Here is a 19,627-nt window from a genome sequence, read left to right as displayed (position 1 = left end):
CTTCCTGGGGGAGGTGAACCTGGCATCAGATGTGCCCCAGCCCAGCCAAAGACGTTTCAAATTGGAGGATCACCGCCTGACCCCACAAATGTTGTAGATTTTCAGGGCCAACATCTTTTTTTCTTAACCTATTAGGTGGCAAAAGAACAGATTACAGGCAGAGGCAACCAACGGGTACAGATGTCTTAAGAACGTGGCCTTGGTGGCTGCTGAGATCCAGAATGACTCTAGAAATAGTACTTGGGGCCAACAAGGGATCAAGGCATTTCCCGTTTTACCCTTAATTCATCTATTCAAGCAGGAGAGAAATACAGGAGGACAGGCAATAGAAGAGTGGAGATTTATTGCCCGCTCCATCGCCTTACCTAGGGGTGGCTGCAGCATTCCTGCGTTCTTCTCGCAGTTTCCAATTGGTTGAATTTCAGACGAATCCACCAACCGCCAGAAGTCGTTTTTGTTGTCACTGCCGTCTAGACGCAATCGTAGTCGGGCACCGGTTATTCCGACAACCGTGGCGATGCAGGTGGAGGTGACGTTTCGAGGGTCCTGTGCTTCCAGCTTCATTCCGATCTTGAACTCATTTACGGGTGGAGTATATGACTGGGGTGGGGTGGGGGAATAAAAAGGTTTTTATGTAAATATTGAAGGTTCACTGTAGCAATCTCTGATCACTCTCCATCCCTGAATATTAAAGTTTACCACTTTAGGAAGAGAAACAGAATCATTGATTTAAAGTATTAAAAGGAGCTGTACGTCATGATGAAAATCATCAAGTCCAGCCCCCACCCCAACTGGGCAACCTTGTATTTATTTTTTCCTCCTAGTTACATTAGTTCTTTGAAGATGATGGGCGCAGAGCTAAAGAACATGGGTTTTAAAATCCACAAGCCTCAAATGAGACTAGAGATTAGAAGTAATTATTCCCCTCCCCCCACATTACAGATGCAAGGAACAAATTCCCAATTGAGACCATGTCTATTAACTCTTTCAGAAAGATGAATGAGATGTGAACGGAAACAGGAGGATACACGCAGACGAGGACAAGTTCAGATGAAGGGAGTCCTTCAGCCTATTTGATCTCATTCTTCTAGAATACTAATCCTGCTGTCATCCTATTACAGTATCTAGTTGTTGCATAAATGAATCCAATGTTTTGGTCTCAACCAATCTTCCCAGTAACCCATTCCAGCTGCTGATTACCCTCTTGTGTAAAGAAATACTTCCTCACGTCTTGTCCTAAACTTTCTCTTCACAACTTGTGTCCTCGTATCCTGCTGCAATGATCAAACACTTTGTGGGAGACAGCCCTTCCTGTGCGGCCCGAGTGGGGAGGAGGCAAAAGCTGCATTTCAAGTGCAGCAGCTAGAGGTGAATACTGGAGATGTGGCGATGGATGAACATATTGGAATTACGCTCAATAGCTTTTGGTTAATAGGAAATATTTCTGCAGAGTTTTTCTTCAGGAGATTAAACGGGTGGGGTAGAATCCATGATCAGATAAATGTAACCTAATTTAAAGAAGGGACAGGCTTGATGGGTCAAAAGATCTTTTCTTGTTTTATATTCATATGATCACTTCCGAATATTGGCAGCATTGTCATTTTGGAACATGCAAAGAGTAAGCTTTCCAGCACTTAAACCAGTGTGGCTGCAATTAAGGTCTACAGTTCCTTTAACGTTAGTGTTCACTGGCTGCTAGTTTCATGGGCTTGGTTTAACAGTTCTCAAATGTTTTATTGTGGGGAAAACTAGAGTCACAAGCAATTAGTTTTTGTTCCTGATTGAGTGAGTTCCAATTTTAACACAGTAAGTAACATGGAAAATCTCTCAATGTGATCGCACAGGATGTTGAATAACGAGGCAATATTAATCTTCTTCATTCAAAAATCAGCCACTTAATTAAACAATAGAACCAGACAGCTGAAAATGTTGTTATCTCTACACCACATGTTTCAATCACTTCAGTTCCAGATGCATTTGTTCTAAGATGCCAAGTTTTGGGAGAAATTAAACAACAAATTCTAGGTCTCGTGTTTTGCAAAATATAAATGAAATATCTCATATTTCAAAAGTGCTCAAACTGAACACAGGTTCATTCAGATATTGAATTGTTTGAACAATTTTATAAGAGTATAGTTATACAGCCAGTTTTGTTTCAGCACAAGGCAGTTTCTGCTGAACAGCAATACAAAAGTGACAATGTAACTCCAGAGTCAGGTCTCGATCAGACTCCAAAAACAGCTCTCTGCCCACCTGCAACCTAATACAAGGAAATCTACCATGCCAGCAAACACGGGGAGCGTACCACTATGTAGTACAATCACGGTCTCTGATGCGTGGAACTTACTATTTAGATGCAACCTCAGCAGCAGTGCAACTTTTCCATGGCAACCAACATAACGTTGCTGTGGTGGAACTTTCACAAATCTTGGTCCAGGAAACTCCCCGCCAAGCCCATCCCATAATAGACTGGGAAACGCCTTTCGACAGACTACAAATCTCATAAGATTGTCAGAGGCACTTTCATATAAACAAACATAGTAAAAGGCTCCAAAATCATTTGCAAAACCTTTGATGTGCCCCATCTTAATGCTCTATTACTCAATCTGTAGGATACATTAGGAAGACCCTTGGGATGCAAGTCACCTCCCAAAGGTCTTAGCAATACATTTTGTTTATGCTGCAGGTTAAAAATTAATTAGGTAAAGTTAATTAGTCAAAGAAGTGCAAAACATGGCTTATTGCAGTACTATATCCCTCAGTGGTTCAGTCCCAGAAAAGCTGGGGGCGGTGAATTTTAATTAGAGGACTGTCAATGTGGTGTGGATTTTGAAAGTTTATACTTTCAATGTTCTCTTCAATGTTTTTTTTCCAGAAAAATACTTCCAGTGATTAAAGCGAGACTCTATGTGCATGAAATAAGGAACCTACATTGCATTAAAAAAAATCAGAGTTTATGGTGCAAGCAGCTGTTGATATAAACGCTCAATTTGAACAGGACCAGAGTCTCACTACACTGAAAACCTGTTTCAAGTAGCTTAAATCACAGTGCGCCTCAATGCAGAGCCCTCCCATCCATCTGGTGATGGGCAACTGAAGGTCACTGGGATGTCTGAACCATCGGAGAGGCCGTTTGAAATGGTTTATTTATCTCAACTACAGAACCATTTCTGTGTTCTCCCCATTTTAGATCTACTAGAATTTTGGTAATGGCATCTTAAATTGTGCCTTTTACATCTTAAGAATAAATTCCTATTTCTAGAATCCAAAAAAAACTTCTTGTAAAAGGAAACCTGGCAAAGCACTGGACCATTAGAAAAAGAAAATATGTAGGAATTAAATCGGAGGCCACCTTAAAAAGGTCAAAAGTAAAGAATACTGATACACCCTATTCAGTTCAGAGTACTGTGGGTAGATAAAATGGCTTAATGTGCAATGGGATTTAAAAGGAGCTGTATTATGTAAGAACCTTAGTAGTAATAGAATCATTAGAAATGAAATTATAATTCTAAATACATTTCTTGACTACTGAAAAATCAATGAACAAGTGGAAGAAGGAGTGTTTCTTATCCCAGTGCCATTCACAAGATGGACAATGTGAGGGAGGTGCATTTGCACACACTGGCCCGCTTGAAATGCCCTGTTTGGAGGCGCCTATGTTAGCCTCATCACCGTCTGGTCACATACCGGATATACAGCATGAGCTTAGATGCGGTGTACGAATAAGTTTTAAATTGGAGACAGATACCCAATCTACAGGAGCTGGATGCAACAAAAAGAATACGTGTAGGCAACCCTTAAACTTTTGGTTTTTTTTATTATTAAAAAAAAAGATATGTTAGATCGAAATCCAAATCATGCTGGGGCTCTTCTCCCTGGAAAAAAGACTAAGAGCAGATCTGATAGAGGTCTTGAAAATTATCAAGTGGTTCGATAGGGTGGATACAGAGAAACTATTTCCACTTGTGGGTAAGTCCAGGATAATGGGGCATAAATACAAGATAGCTACTAAAAAATCAAAAAGAATTCAGTAGGAATTTATTTACAGAGAGTGCCGAGAATGTGGAACTTGCTGCCACATGGAATGGTTGAAGCAGATAGCATTGATGCATTTAAGGGGAGGCTCGATGCATACATGAGGGAGAAGGGAATAGATGGATATGGGAATAGGGTAGGAAGAGGTAATTAGAGTGGGAGAAGGCTTGTGTAAAGTCGAAATGCTTGCATAGACTAGATGAGCTGAATGGCCTGTTTGTGCTATAGCTTCTATGTATGCTCATTTAAAATTACCAACCACATCTTGGAATTCTGCCAAAGACCTTATCTTTATGTACCATTTTCACCAATTTACATTTTCTTAATTTAACCCATGTTTTATTCATTTCATTCCTAGTTGCTGGGTTTTTAGACACAATTACACAAAAAGCCCTGACTTGGTGCCATTTCTCCTTGAACACAATGAATAAAAGAAAGTTCGGCCTATATTGATTTCAGCAATAGAATTCTTTCGCAATTCCATAAAAAAAGACAAGAAAAAAAGTGTGGTTTTTTTTGGGTCATCAACAAAAGATTGCTTACTGCTTGGTTTTTGAGGGCTTCCTTGTTGATAAAACTACATCAAAAACTTCAGTGATCTCAATAATGAATTGCGTACATCATTAATTATTAACAAATGCCATTACATCATGAACAACAGAATTCAGTAGAAGAAAGTTGACTTAAACGTCAGGCTTTTGGTGTCCAGCCCATTGCGTGAAAATTTCTGAACAGCCCTCTCTTTAAGCTAGTCGGTCCAGTCTAAAACTGAATAGATGGCGAACCTACGCAGTCTACGAGTGCTTTGAAGTGTCAGCGAGAGTTCTTTAATTCTTCAACAGCCGGCTTTGCCTCTTTAAGACAGGGCCGAGCGTGCAGATCATGCTCGAACTCTGCCCACAGGATCCCAGCTCGTCTCACTATGGTCTGGTGCTTATCCAACTTGTTGCACATTTGTTTTGCTCGCGGACAGGTAGTCAGCAGAAAAGAAAAGGTTTCTGGGACCCGAGCTAGTTCCTCAGGTCTTAAAAATCAGAGCCAGAAAGAAAAACCAACACCTGCCAGCACAGGAAATAAGCAAAATAATAAATATTTCTCACAAATCTGAAAAGCGCCCCTGTCTGTGCTGGGCTAAAGATTTGCAACCTATGAAAGGGTTTTATTTTGTGGGGAGGTGCAGAAACAGTGCTATTTTGAGAAGTAATAGTGAGGCTCTGCAATTAAAAGGATAACAGTCTGGGAAACCCTTATTCTTAGTTCAAAGTTTCTGAAAGAACTAAATTCCGACTTTGCTGCAATCAAATTGTTGAAGATTTCAATTTTTTTTAAGGACAAAAAATAACTTTGAATTACTCGCAGTAGACTGCGTAGGTTCGCCATCTATTCAGTTTTAGACTGGACCGACTAGCTTAAAGAGAGGGCTGTTCAGAAATTTTCACACAATGGGCTAGACACCAAAAGCCTGATGTTTAAGTCAACTTTCTTCTACTGAATTCTGTTGTTCATGATGTAATGGCATTTGTTAATAATTAATGATGTACGCAATTTTTTTTTTTGTACGCAATTCATTATTGAGATCACTGAAGTTTTTGATGTAGTTTTATCAACAAGGAAACCCTCAAAAACCAAGCAGTAAGCAATATTTTGTCTGTCAGAGAGATAGAGATAGAGATCTATAAACTACAGAAGTAATAAAATGAACATTGTAATGTAGGACATTAACATGCTAGGATGAGAAACTGTGGTGAGCTTCCAGAATTACTGTGGAATAGGATTGGTGAAATGTAGACAATTCAAATCCAAATTCCAGTGCCTGAAAAGGTGTGTTTGATGTTTGATTGTGTGTGTTGGAGGATGATAAGAGAAGAGCAGAAGAAAATATTATTTAAAAAATAGAATCTACACTAAACTTGCTCCCCAGTGACACAGGAACCTGAGATAAAACATGATGACCCAATGCCAATTCAGCACCACAGATATGCCCTGACAAAATGGTGCTGCAAACCCAAATAGAAATTAGTCCAAATTTTTCAGGATTGAATTCCTATGAACGTTTCTGCATCTGCTTTGATTTTGTATTTGGTTTCGTGCTTATACGAAATGCTGAAAGTTACAATTACACAAGTCACTGGGCCTCATATAGCAGTATTCAAAGATTTCAAATCCCAGAAGACTTCATAGAACATACAATTTTTAATGCAGGACAAGATGGCAGGGCTCGGCTCCCAATCACAATCTCTCCACCTGCAGAGTTGGACGCACATTTCCTCACAAGGAAGGAGAGTAGACTGAAAGGCATGTCCTGTTCGGGCCACTCATACATACTGCCTAGGTCTCCGGGTGGAATTATTAGAGGCCCATGAGTAAATAAACTGGTCACAGGTAGTTCAAGATGCAAGAGAAAGTACATTAATCTCAACCAGTGTTGCTTCCTGATTTCTAGATCTAAAGTAACACTTTTTTGCACAAAGGGTAGTGGAAATCTGGAACTCTCTCCTCCAAAAGGCTGTGGATGCTGGGTCAGTTGAAATTTTTACGACTGAGAGCAACAGATTTTGGTTAGGCGGGGGTATCAAGGGATATGGAGCAAAAGCAGGAAAATGGAGTTGAGGTACAGATCAGCCATGATCTAATTGAATGGCAGAACAGGTTCGAGGGGCTGAATGGCCTACTCTCGTTCCCGTTTCCTATATTCTGAATCTCAAGTTTTGTGTCTTTTTTTAATTCATAGTTTCTTTTGTTTCCAAACTGAGTCATATTTTAGTTTTAGCATTGAAAAAATGTCAAAATTTAATTTTTTTCTTTTCGTATTTTTGTTCCAGTCCTTTTAAGATTGTGGTTTTTTTTTTAAGAATTAGTTTCAAAAGTGCTGCGGCCGTTTCCCTTCAAGAAATCGTAAGAAATGTTCAAGGCAAGTCTATACCAAAGAGAAATACGTACAAGCTAAACAAGCTGTCTCCAAAATGCAAGAACAGAGAAATTAAAATGGAAGTATGGAATAACAACATTCCATATAAAGCCAGCAAAGACAAGAAGAACTTTGGAAAGAATATAAGAAAATGTTAGAACTGGTTAAAAAAAAACACAGGACGAGGATGCGATAAAAGGCATGAGGAAGGAACATAGAAAGGTTACAGCACGGAAGGAGGCCATTTGGCCCATCAAGTCCACGCCGGCTCTATGCAAGAGCAATCCAGCTAGTCCCACTCCCCCGTCCTTTCCCCGTAACATAGTAAAAGACAGTAAGCCAAATTGTAAAACTTGATTTCACCATTATAAAAAAAGGTAATAAAAAATGATGAGAGAGGAAGTTAGATCTTTAAAAGTTAAAAGTAATAGAATAACTGATGAATATTTAGAGAAAATAGTTGAATTACTTAAGTTATTTTCCAGAAGTGTTTACCAGGGAGAAACAAAAATAGGTTAGCTATCCAAATTTCTTCAAATATTTTGAAATCAATGATGAAAAGGACCAAAAAACTAAAATCCTCTGGGTCTACATGCTAAGTCACTGAAGGAGACAAGGGAGAAAATTTGCAGGGCATTAACTGCAGTAATAAAAGAATCTCTGGCGAGATTCTGCAGGATTCCAAGCTAGCAAAAATAGTACCCGTATTTAAAGAAAGATGGACAAATCTGACAGGCAAAACAATAGAAACTTTAACTAGAGGAGGTTGGAGGAGCTTGTGTATAGCGGTCACTTAATAACTAACAGTCAACGAGGATTCGAGTGAGGGAGGTCCGCCTCAATAATCCTCAACTTTTGAGACTGTTCCAAATATTAAAAAAAAGATATTTTAATTATCTTGTTCATTTGGACTTTTAAATTATCTTCAACAAGCTCCACATGATTGATTACTAATAAAAGTAAAATGAATGAGAACCCAGGGTAGAATGCGGGCTGGATAAGGAACTGGATTACAAAAAGGGACACAGGAATATTTGCAAAAAGCACACAAGAGGAGGAGGAGGTGCTGAATAGAATAAATGGGGTCGGTGATTTCAGCCTTGTTGCATCTCATCTGCATAATTTATCTGCGTGCAGAAACCAATTGTAAGATTGTTTATTTTACAGATGACACTAAAACAAGGAGTGCCAAAGGGATAGAAAGTGCAGTTAAGGTTTTATAGAAAGATTTCAATTGTATTTTTGATGACACCACTGAAGCACCTTGGGATGTGTTACTACATTAAAAAGGTGCTATATAAATGCAAGTTGTTGCTAGTTATGCAATTGGGCAGGCAAATGGCAAACAAATATTGGGAGGAAAAAAATGAACAACCTAGGAATACAATGAAGGGAATAGCATGGAAGCTGGGAGTTGCGGTAGGCTTGTAATTCTCATTACTCAGAGAATATGAGAAGCAATTCAAAAAGAAATCATTTTAATCTCATCTCGAAGTTTGTCTTACTCTGATGTTACTCGTCATACATTAAAATTAGGACAAACTTTGTGATGAAAATATGCTAATTTTAGTCAAAGATCAATTTCTTCTCATTTTAGTTGATTATAGCAATAATTTCAATCTTTATTAAAAAGGTGCAGCGATGTAATTTGAAAACTTTGCCAAGTTTCCATTAAAACTTGAAATTTCCAAATCCAAATGCTTAAAATAAAACAGAATTTTCTTCAACTCAACACTGCTTTCAAAGTCCCCAAAGCTACCTTGAACATGAAAGTCGACAGCAAACCAGGAGCTTTTCTGCATCAACATCAATAAGATGAATGACTAGCTACCTTTTGTTCTGGTGGTACTGGATAAGGAAGGAATGTTGGCTGGGACACCAGAGAACGCCGTGCTCTTCCTGCTATGAGGTCATTTATATCCAACCGATCAGGCAGACGGGACCTCAAGTTTTAATTTTCATCTGGAGAACGGCACCTCCAACAATGCGGCACTCCCTCAAGTGATGTACCAGAGTGTCAGCCTAGATTATGCACTCAAGTCCTGGAGTAGAGCTGAATCAGCAATGACCCAAACAAGCAAACATAATGATTCCTATTATGTTATACAAGTCATTCAAAAATAAAAGAGCATGGTGCAGTTAATGAGTGTTGAAGTTAGAGTATTGGGTTTTTATTTTTACCTTGGAAAAGGCTGAACTCGAAGCAATTGTAATTGGTAAACAATCTTTGTTCGACACTTGCTTTTAAGTTTTTTTCCTGCTCCAAGTCAGGTGCAGTTCACCTGGCTTAAACTGGCAGCAAAAACCAGCACCTGACCTAAACTCTTTGGAAATCCAATTACAAGCCTTATTCTATTACATTGCAGTGCTTCTATCAGACACTTCATCCCACCTTAAACCTCACTGGAAGGCAGGTCGTTATCACACCTATTAAACAAAAATGACAGCATTTTGTAATGCTAATTCTGGGTTTCTCATTTGTTCAGCAGCATAAGGGTTAAATCAAGATTTGTGCTTCATTTATCCCAGACAGACGACCAATCTGCCAAAGCTGAGCAATTTTTCAGCAGACTGACTTGGAGGAGAGGGACAATTATACAGGGAAGCTCTATTAGGTCACAAATGTGCTAAGGAGCCGATCAATGGTCAAAATAGATTGAACAATCTAGTCAAAAAATTATAATTTCCAATTATTCAGAACAAAAAAAATAGCTGGACTGACATAGAATAACAGATAGTCATTTCATCTTTGTTGTCATGATTATTACTGGAATTATGTAATTGGCTATATTCATTATGTTGGCTCTGTAACAGATGGAGTTTGTGGTCGGCACTGTATAAAATGCCATTATCTTTATTAAACTTTTCGCACTGAATGGACCAGACATCGCAGATTTGACATCTGTTCCTGACACGAGTGTTGAAAACAGCAGCTGATAGAGAGGAAGCCTGTGGCTTGATGGTGAAGCTCTCCAGACAGGCACCACTCTGCTCGAGAATGAACCTCTAGCACACTCCGCCACTGGCCTGGTGGGTAACGGCACCATCCAAAAAGAATAAAAACAAGGACTTGCAGAGCACCTTTAATGCAGTGCAACGTCCCAAGGTGTTTCATGTGGGGGGGGAGGAGGAGTGAGTAGAAAAACAACAATCAGGATTTGAGTGTACAATTAGGGAATGTGTGGGATTTAGATTTGTCTTACCAGTGCACCACCAGAAAAAAGTTTTGGGTCATCCAAGACTTGATATCAGAAAAGTTTCTGAATAGCATCACTGTACTATCAAGCCATACAGACCAGAAGTTTATGGTTATGTTCCCGGTGCCAAGTTAGTGAGGATGAAGATTAGGACCTGGAAAGTGTGTGTTTTAGGAGAGAACAGGATCCTCAGCTGTGGTGCCATTTCTCCGTGCTGGGATGGCAGAGATCACCATCTAGGTTCACATATGAAGAAGGGTCACTCAAACAAGGTTCTGGAGCGCTGCGGTCACTTTTAGAACCTCACTAGCAACAGTCACAGGACCGCAGTGAAGAACAAGGGCAAAGGGGGCGAGAAAATTAGAAAAATAGAAAACGACAGAATGTCCTTCACAATCACAGCTCAAGAAAATATGAGCTCCTTTGAAAAAAAAAAATTCTCAGCTCCCCAATGACCTACCAGTCTAAATAAACTCTCTCTGCAATACTAAGCTACTCAGACCAGGAAGGTCAAAAGTTTGATTCCTGGGGTCTGAAGGTCTTGGACACGAGAGGGTGCTTCGGAGGGAGAGGCCTAGCCCTGGGGGGAAGAAATAGAAGTTTGGAATTTGGGGCAGTTCCACTTTGTCAAAACCCCTTTTTTTAAGCCGATGGGAAAATGCGATTGAGGGTGTCGGGCTCCGGGTGTCTTTCCCCGCATGATGTCAGAAAAGGAGGTGGACCTGGTGGGATTACATCACCTGCTAAAGATCCTGCCTGTTCTGCCTCACTTATACCCCATGCAAAGTACACCTGCATAATGCTTGCAAGGTGCTGCTCTAAAATTCCTGGCCCCGAGCTGGGTGAACTGCCATGGAGCACCATATATGGCATTGGTGCCCACCCCTTAATGCAAATGACCCCATCTCCAGGTTTTGGGATGGACTAAGGGCAGGAGCAGAGTGGCAATCGGAAGTCCTGCCTGCCACGTTTCGGTTAGGAGAGCAGGACTCGAGGAATTTCAGTCCACTGCTCTGTGCTGAGTTAAGGGATCTCAGCCATGTGTGCTACAACTGACTTCAGCATCCCTGGACAAGAAAAAAGAAAAATCAGCTGGGCTACCCACTCTCACCACTATCCAGTGACGTCTGCTGTAAGTGCGCATCTATGGACTGTGGATGCAAGACAGGATTAGATTTGGCTGTGACATACATCATGACAGAAAAGTCACCTACACTCACTGTCTAGGCTCACACAAAGACTGGGCATTTTGACGAAGTACCATAACAGAACAGGAGAAATTGGCACAAAGTGCCCTCCCAAACCACGATTAAGGTGTCATTTTCTAAATATTCATGTGGAGAAATGCCAGCCTAATTAAAACCACTGTGCTGATAGATGATTAAATTCAACGTTGACTCATTTTCCTTGGCATGCCAGAACTACAAAAGCATTTGTTAAAGAGAAAAAAAAAGCATCACGCACACAATTGAACCAGGTCCAGCACTCCGCCTCCTAGGCCTTGACCTAGCCATTACCCTGGAACCTGGGCTGCCTCCTATCTGCAGCCAGACAGTGCATCCCACTGAGGTGGTGCCTGGCGCACACCCAGTTAATGCAAATTGAGTAGGTATGGAAATTTGCCAAGTGTAAGAAAGCCATGTTCTCACTGAGGCTGAACCAGGGGAAATTGTTTATGTATAAATCGGCCATGTCAGCAACACCTGCCGCACATCTCATCCTACCTGAATGTGGGAATTCAAAACATATGGTGGCACAATCCAAGCTCACGGCACACTCAATCTATGGGGCAAGTAGAACCCAACACTGCCACCCTTCCACAGAGTGGTTCACCAATAAGCCAAGCCGCACTTGGTATCTCTCGATACCATGTACTCTGAACCTTATATGCCATACTATATGAATGCAACAATATAATATATCAATATATTGTATCCAGAGAATATCTCAAATTTCTCACTGCAAACATATTTCCAGTATTATTTGTCGCCGTCAGGCTTGTGAAGAGATATTTGCACTCAAAAAAATGAATTACAGTTATGAGAGATCTAAATCAGCTTTAACTGGAGATATATTTGTCATATAAAAATAGCCGACAATTAGATAAATTCTATAATATATGGTTCATTATTACATCTGGTTTATTTAGGAGTAATCAACTTCCCAAAACACTTGCTAAACTGCTGTGAAGGAGTGCATTTCGTCGGGGGTCATTAGCCCAAGAATCTGATTGTATCAGAGGTCTACAACTGGTGTTCATTATAACACAGTCACACCAGCATCTCCTGGCAAGCTCTAGAAACACAATGCAATACTGAATTTAGCCATGACAAGAATTTTTTTTTTTTAAAGTACTAATTTGTGATGTAGCGCAGCTTTTGAAGACGTGTAAACAGATTGTCAAAGCATATAATTAAGCTTTCAAAGGCTTATAACTTTTTTTAAAAAAGGTATCTCAGTTTGAATTATTATTTCAAAAGCGATATGAGAAATGAGTTATTGGCAATTGGAGAATTATTTGAAATGGGGTAAAAAGTCAAAGGAAAGATGAAACTCAGTAGTTTTTGCCACTCCTGAAGACAATGCCAACAAGTGATAGAGAAGTGGGAGAACCTTCACCACACAGACTGCAGCGGTTTAAGGCGGCGGCTCACCACCACCTTCTCAAAGGCAATTAGGAATGAGTAATAAATGCTGGCCTCGCCAGCGACGCCTACATCCAATGAACGAATAAAAAAAGTGCTAAAATGTCAAGTTCAAACATTTTTAAAAAAATTATTTACTTTCTCCCCCTTTTCATTCCTTCTCGATTAATTTTGTAACCAGCATGTCTAACCCGTTTGTCTTTCATGAATTATCGGGGGCTTGTTTTGGATATATCAAACTCTTTGGGAGTTCAGAGGTTAATAAAAAGCACTAGAAAAATCAAACTTGGGCAGAAGGGAGGGGGAGTCCGAGAAAGTCGGAGGACCTCCTCATGGGTCTGTTCCTGGGCCTGGCTAAGGTGGCCATCCACAAGCCCAGGTTGGACGTGGCCCATGGGGGAGGTCGCTCTGGCTGCCTGCCTCTCTTCTGCGGCCTTGTCCGTGCGGCCCTGGAGAAGGGGCACGCGGTGTCTGTTGGTACGCTTGAGGCCTTCCGCGATCGGTGGGCACCGTTGGAATGTATAGTGGTTAACAAAATAACATTATGGTTTAAAAATGATAGCCCAGAAATTGCTCGGAGCAGCGAATCAACAGTGTTCGCCACTCCATAGATTTATACTAACCCATTAACTTATTGGATGCAATTCCTCTAATAGGAAGCGGGAAAGAGCCCAGCATTAATTCGAGCGAAGCTAGGACCCATGGGCGAAGTGAGAGGATCATTCTCTCCCCTCCACCGATCAGACGGCAGCGTTTTTGACAAGCTGCAAAACTGTTTCTGCAGGCTTGGAATGTGAAATCCAGGAAGCGAAAGGTACAACATTAAAATCATTGTAAAAACATAAGCAGCGAAAAAAATGGAAAAAAAGAGACAAAGGAAAAGTTAAAAAAAATTACAACCAAAAACTATTAAAATAAAGGAGTAATGAGTCTCCACATTTTTAAATGTTAATGACTGCCAAACAACTAAAAATTAAGACTTACCGCGCTGATAAAACTTAGTTTAAACCTCGTATTAAGCGTACCTGTTTTGTGGCAATATTAGTTACTTTCCAGCTGGGCAGATGAGTAAGTTGGCGCTTTCTCAATGATTTCTCTAATTGCAGCCGGTGATATACCTTTAATTCGAAGCTGTCATATCACCGCCGAACCAGTAGGAGCAAGTTCCAGATTTCCGCGTTTCACCGCACATGTGCGAACGCTGGAACTTGCTCCTCTATTTCACCACTAACAGTGAGCGCTTTTGAGCTCACCGTTATTTTCCAAGCAATTTCTGCCCCGGTAAGTTTCCTTTGTCCTTTTTTATGATTTAAGTTTATGAGTTGCAAAAAAAAAAACAGGTTCATCAATCGTTCACCCTCCTGAAGTAACTCTCTTTACACCACACATCTCAGCTCACTAAGTGTCTCGTTACCCTGCAACACCTTCAAACTTGCAGCCACTGAATACTGGCAAGGAAATTAGAAAAAAAATTAGATACTGTATGTACAGCGATACCAAATTAATGTCTTTGCACTGTAGAACTTTGAGCACTGATAGTGTCCCTGAACAGCTCAAGCTGTACTCTCCGCCTGATGTTATCAGGATGGTTTGACTGAACTGCAATTTTCTAACACAGCCAGCTGTCCCCCGTCACAATTGGAAAACATTTACATTTTCATACCACAAAAGGTGACCTGAACAATGGGCTACTTATATGATTTAGTGCACAACTTTGTAATAACGTCGATAACATCACACAAACTCAAGTCCCTGCAGAGCATGTGGACTAGCTCAAGAAAAATATCTTTTGGATTAAAAAGATTCTGAGTCACATTAACGTGGTATAAATGAAATTGCTGCCTGCAAAGCAACAGAGACACACAGAAATAAGTTGAACCATGACCTTGGGCCCAGGTAACCCACCCGCCCATCAGACTTCTGGCTTTCCAGCAGGTCAGTCACAAGGTTTTTAGGGAACCAAGATATTTCCATGCTGTCATTTTCACTAGATTCGTCTCAAGTTAGTTCATTCGGAAAACTTTTACAAGACAGTGAGTCAGCCCGGTCAAGTGCATCCAACACAGTTCCAAGTTCTTTTTGTTATGTTCCTAAGAGCGGGTCTGTTAACAGCAATTGCTGCAGAATGCTCTCTCATTCATTTTATTTCAGATCCAGTGTACATGCCACAGTGAAAAAGATGCACAGTCTTAAGAGATGATTAACTGCTATGTATCTGACTTTGTTGTAGTTTTAAAAAAATATAAGCATCTCAATTTAAAATTGACTGATTTAGAAGCGGCTTAATCTGATACATCACGTCACCTTACAGGCTAGGAAGATACCACATTCAATCCCTGGTCTGTGCTGAATTTTCTCATTTCAACCAGGCCAGTGCCTTTAGCGTTTCCAGTATCAGGCTGCAGGATGGAAGTAGGAAACTATATCAGTAAGAACTTCCTGCTTCTAATGACTACCTGCTGGTCCCTGGTGGAAATGTGTGTGGTGGGCAGAACTGGACTTGGTGGTGTTATGGTTAAATAGCCTGCCAACACTCCATGCCCAAGTTCACACATGAAGAATGTCAAACTTGGCAAGATACCAGAGAGACCCCAACACCCATACAACCGTAATCCCAGCATAAGGCAACACCTACAGGAGAGGAAGAGGAAAGATTGGAATAAACACAAATACCAGTTTTGATACAATAATAGAGCTACAAATGCAATGTTTACACGAATAGCCAGTTGGACTTACCAACTCATCAAACCCGGAACAGGCTCGAGGGGCTGAATGGCCTACTCCTGTTTCTATTTTCCTATGTAAACCCTGTAATTCGAGATATATAACAGATCCGTGTGTGCTGCATTACTACAAGCAATCAGCTTTCAAATAATTTTTTAAATGTTTGAGAAAGTGCATTTTCAGAAGCAGGCACAATGGCTGACAAGTCACGCTTTAAACTGCATCATTGTGACCTTCAGTCCACAATCCCAGTAAACTAACACATTGACTACTTTACAGAATAACAATGCACTTGAAATGCAGAACCGGTTTTTCCCACAATTTAAGTAGATTATAAAGTTTGCCACAGTTAATTGGGAAATGTTATTTTAGATTAATTTTGAAGTGCTTATTTGGCCTAAAATAGGATTTTGAGACTGGCTCGACACCAACTAACAAACAGAGCAATATTCCAATTAGAATTCGGAATGGTAAGATTGGGTAAATGGATTATGTTATACACTTCAAAAAGAAATTCTTAATCATTACATGCTTAACCAATACGTACGCATGCACACACTTTAGACTGTAATACAATGATCACAGATTTACTCATTGTGAAATGTAGAAAAACAGATGGTAGGAAATCTGTTCTGTGCAAAACTAAAGGCATTAGAGAGACTTGAATGAGGTACAACAGTGAAGCTGAAAATTTTACAGCTTTCAACATTTTCCAACCATTTTTTTTTGTAGTTTGATGAGCTTTAGTCGAAATTCTCCCGGTTATTGTTTCTAACTCCACCCTATTCATTTTACATTCCCCCACTCCTATCTCTCACCCCCACAATTAACTTTCCCGTTCAAGTTTTGCTGTTGAAATTTTTATTTTTCATTATTGCCAAAAACTTTTTTCCTAGTCGTTAACTATCTCACATCACAGGAAGTGGAGGAGTTACATAATTAGGATGCTAATTAGATTCAAATAGCTTTGGTTGATGGATGAGCACTGTTCTGAAAATAACTGGATATCACATCATGATCATATGGCGATATCTCCGATCATCAGATAGAAATCAATTATGGTTCACTTCACACATAATTAACATCATACATTGTTAGAGGTAACATATGTCGATATCCCTGTGTGATTATTGCAGCCAGCCTCAGGTGTATACAAATTATTACAGCACTAAAAGAAATAAAAGCCTATGTCACCTGCTTAAAGCAATGGGAAGGGGCAGCAACAGCACCCGTCTCCTTAAGGTATTTGTCCCAACTGAAATGACCTGAAAGCAGAAATAAAATGGTGAGTAAATTAAATTCAACACAACAACAAAAAAGGAAAGAAAGAGGGAAAGAAAAGCCATTTACTCCACAAGTTCCCAAATCTATTCATAAGCACTTAATTTCAGAAAAATACATTTCTAGTTCCCTTCAGCAGGTCGAAAACCAATTTGAAAAGTTTCAACAGCTCCATTTACACTCATTGACTCCTCTGTAGACAGGCCTAACTTGTGTTCAGTGTTAACATCTACACAGACCACCAACCTTTCAGAGCCAGCTATACAGCCAGGCTGCAATAATGACAGCATCAAATGATTGCATTGGTACCTAGAGAAACATGATGTGGAGATGCCGGTGATGGACTGGGGTGGACAAATGTAAGGACTTGTACAACACCAGGTTATAGTCCAACAGTTTTATTTACATGCCACAGATCAAAGGTCAACACCAGAGCTGGTATCACACTGGGCTGTGTCATTTGCACCTCAACCAGCTTGAGGAGCACTGAAGTGGTAGGACATTTTTTTTATATAGATCATATAAAAAAGGAGGGGGGGGGTGTGACACATAAGACAATGAAGCCTCCCCAGGGGTGAAGTTTACAGGACATTCAGGATTAAATGTTTCAGTATTACTGAAACAGGCTAGGAATTTTGACATTGAATTACTGACAAGACAATCTGTGATACTGCCTGTTGCTTTAAACTTGTGAAATTAATTGGCAAGAACAAGTCATTCAATAATCTTACCACCAGAAATGTAGCACAGGGCTATGTTTTGTGAGGTAAAGCTGCAAGCAGTTTTTTTTAAAAACTGAATTACTTCTGGTATAGAGCATTAAATGTAATTGGTGGGTCAGCGCCACAAGTATTTAACGGAGATTGTTGCAGGGAAGAAAACTCAATGTCCATTTATCTCTTGTTCCAGATCAAACAAATTGTTAACTGTACCAAAGTATCCATAATTAGCACCCATACACAGTTATTTATGCAGTATTGGTTCCATGAGAGGGCCAGAATAACTCAAGCACTAGTTGTGTGGTTCTCATTCAGAAGGAGGAACAAGTGGGGAATTCTTGTTAATTTTGCCCTTCCTAACCAAAGCATCGGCGAGGCCAAATGAAACATTCAAACCGTCATCCCAGCTGGTATCATCCAACTCAGCACAACGGGATCAAAACTGGAACCTTCCTGGTCTGCACAGCTCTATTCCACACTGAGCGGTAATTTTACTCACGAAGTACTGGGGATACATTCCAAATTCTCTATTCTAAAGCTTCCTGTCAAATATTCTGCTTCTACAAATTTGATCTGAAATATATGTGTTATAGTAAAAGGAAAGAGTCTCAATTTTAGTTTAGTCTGATCTACCGTGCAACTAAAAGGAAACAAACACTTCTGATGCCTTTGCATGAAGTTAATATTATCTACCAGGTTGAAAATCACATTAATGTGAATTAACGTTTAAAATTCTGGGTAGGTAAAGTTCCAACAGATTACTAGCTTGCCATCAGCTTGTTTAAATTTCTAGCGCCGTGACAATCTGGCACGCTGAAGTATATGAAATGTTGAAAGATCAGCATGTGAACTTGCCACTAACTGCCAGTAACAAGTTCCCTGCTTCAACTTCTTCCTCAAATGAAGATTTTAGGTTTATAAAACCACTGAGTCACAGTGCAGCATTTCAGATAAGCACCAAATCAAATTGTTCAAATATTTGGTTTGTCAGACCTTGCATGAGGTAGTTCTGGATGCCAATAGCTTAATTAAAAAAATTCTCATCCTAGTGTTCAAATCCCTTCATGGCCTCGCCCCTCCCTGCCTCTGTAACCTCCTCCAGCCCTACAACCCTCAGAACTCCATGTTCCTCCAACTCTGGCCTTCACTTCAAAAGCACTTCATTGTCTGTAAAGCACTTTGGGATGTCATGAGGTCGTGAAAGACGCTATATAAATGCAAGTCTTTCTTTCATTTTGTGCATCCCCCACTTCCTTCGCCCCACCATTGGCAACCATGCCATCAGCCGTCTAGGCCCTAAGTTCCGGAATTCCCTCCCTAAACCTCTCCTCCTCTCTCTCCTCCTTTAAGACCCTCCTGAAAACCTACCTCATTGACCAAGCTTTTAGTCACTCCTAATATCTCCTTTTTTGGCTCGGTGTCAATTTTTGTCTGATTACGCACCTTTGAAGCACGTTGGGACATTTTACCACATTAAAGGTGCTATATGAATGCAAGTTATTGTTGCATTGAACAGTCGTACCCCCCTCAAAGAAATAATATAAATATGAGACAATCTGTATTCAATATTCTGTAACTCTACATTGGTGGCGTAAATTTACTTACAGTATTTTGAACTGCAGGGACATAAGTTGACAGTTTATAGTTAAATTCACAGAAACAACTCAAGTTTCCATGGCCAACCAATTTTACCTGCATATCACATATATATGTAAACATTCATGTTCATACGCATTTTTGGAAGTCAAGCATTTCATAATGCAAAGAAGCTCCAATGTGATTTAGACAAGTTGGGTGAGTGGGCAATAACATAGCAGATACAGTATAACGTGGATAAATGTGAGGTTATCCACTTTGGTTGTAGAAACAGAAAGGCAGATTATCTGAATGGTGATAGATTGGGAAAAGGGGAGGTGCAACGAGACCTGGGTGTCCATGTACACCAGTCGCTGAAAGCAATCAATCATTCAGGTGCAGCAAGCAGTTAGGAAGGCGAATGGTATGTTGGCCTTCATTGCAAGAGGATTTGAGTACAGGAGCAGGGATGTCTTACTGAACTTATACAGGGCCTTGGTGATACCACATCTGGAGTATTGTATGCAGTTTTGGTCTCCTTAT

At 40.2% G+C, this 19,627-nt stretch overlaps 1 protein-coding gene across 2 annotated transcripts in view; it reads right to left on the bottom strand.

Annotated features, from left to right (window-relative positions):
- LOC137342651 (polycomb protein SCMH1-like) overlaps positions 1–19,627 on the bottom strand; it is a 154,989-nt gene that overhangs the window by 87,918 nt on the left and 47,444 nt on the right. For both annotated transcript variants that reach the window (XR_010967311.1, XM_068006704.1), the window contains exons 5-6: positions 16,704–16,774; positions 366–600 (exon numbers count right to left, since the gene is read on the bottom strand). Coding sequence is in view for 1 of the 2 variants with exons in the window: in XM_068006704.1 (XP_067862805.1) it covers positions 366–600; positions 16,704–16,774 (306 nt within the window). In the remaining variant the exon portion in view is untranslated. The remainder of the gene's footprint in view (positions 1–365; positions 601–16,703; positions 16,775–19,627) is intronic.

This window comes from Heptranchias perlo, chromosome 26 (assembly GCF_035084215.1).
Source record: "Heptranchias perlo isolate sHepPer1 chromosome 26, sHepPer1.hap1, whole genome shotgun sequence".
Lineage (NCBI taxonomy): Eukaryota > Metazoa > Chordata > Chondrichthyes > Hexanchiformes > Hexanchidae > Heptranchias > Heptranchias perlo.
Note: the sequence above shows the minus strand (reverse complement) of the source record. Positions and strands in the feature narration are given on the sequence as shown.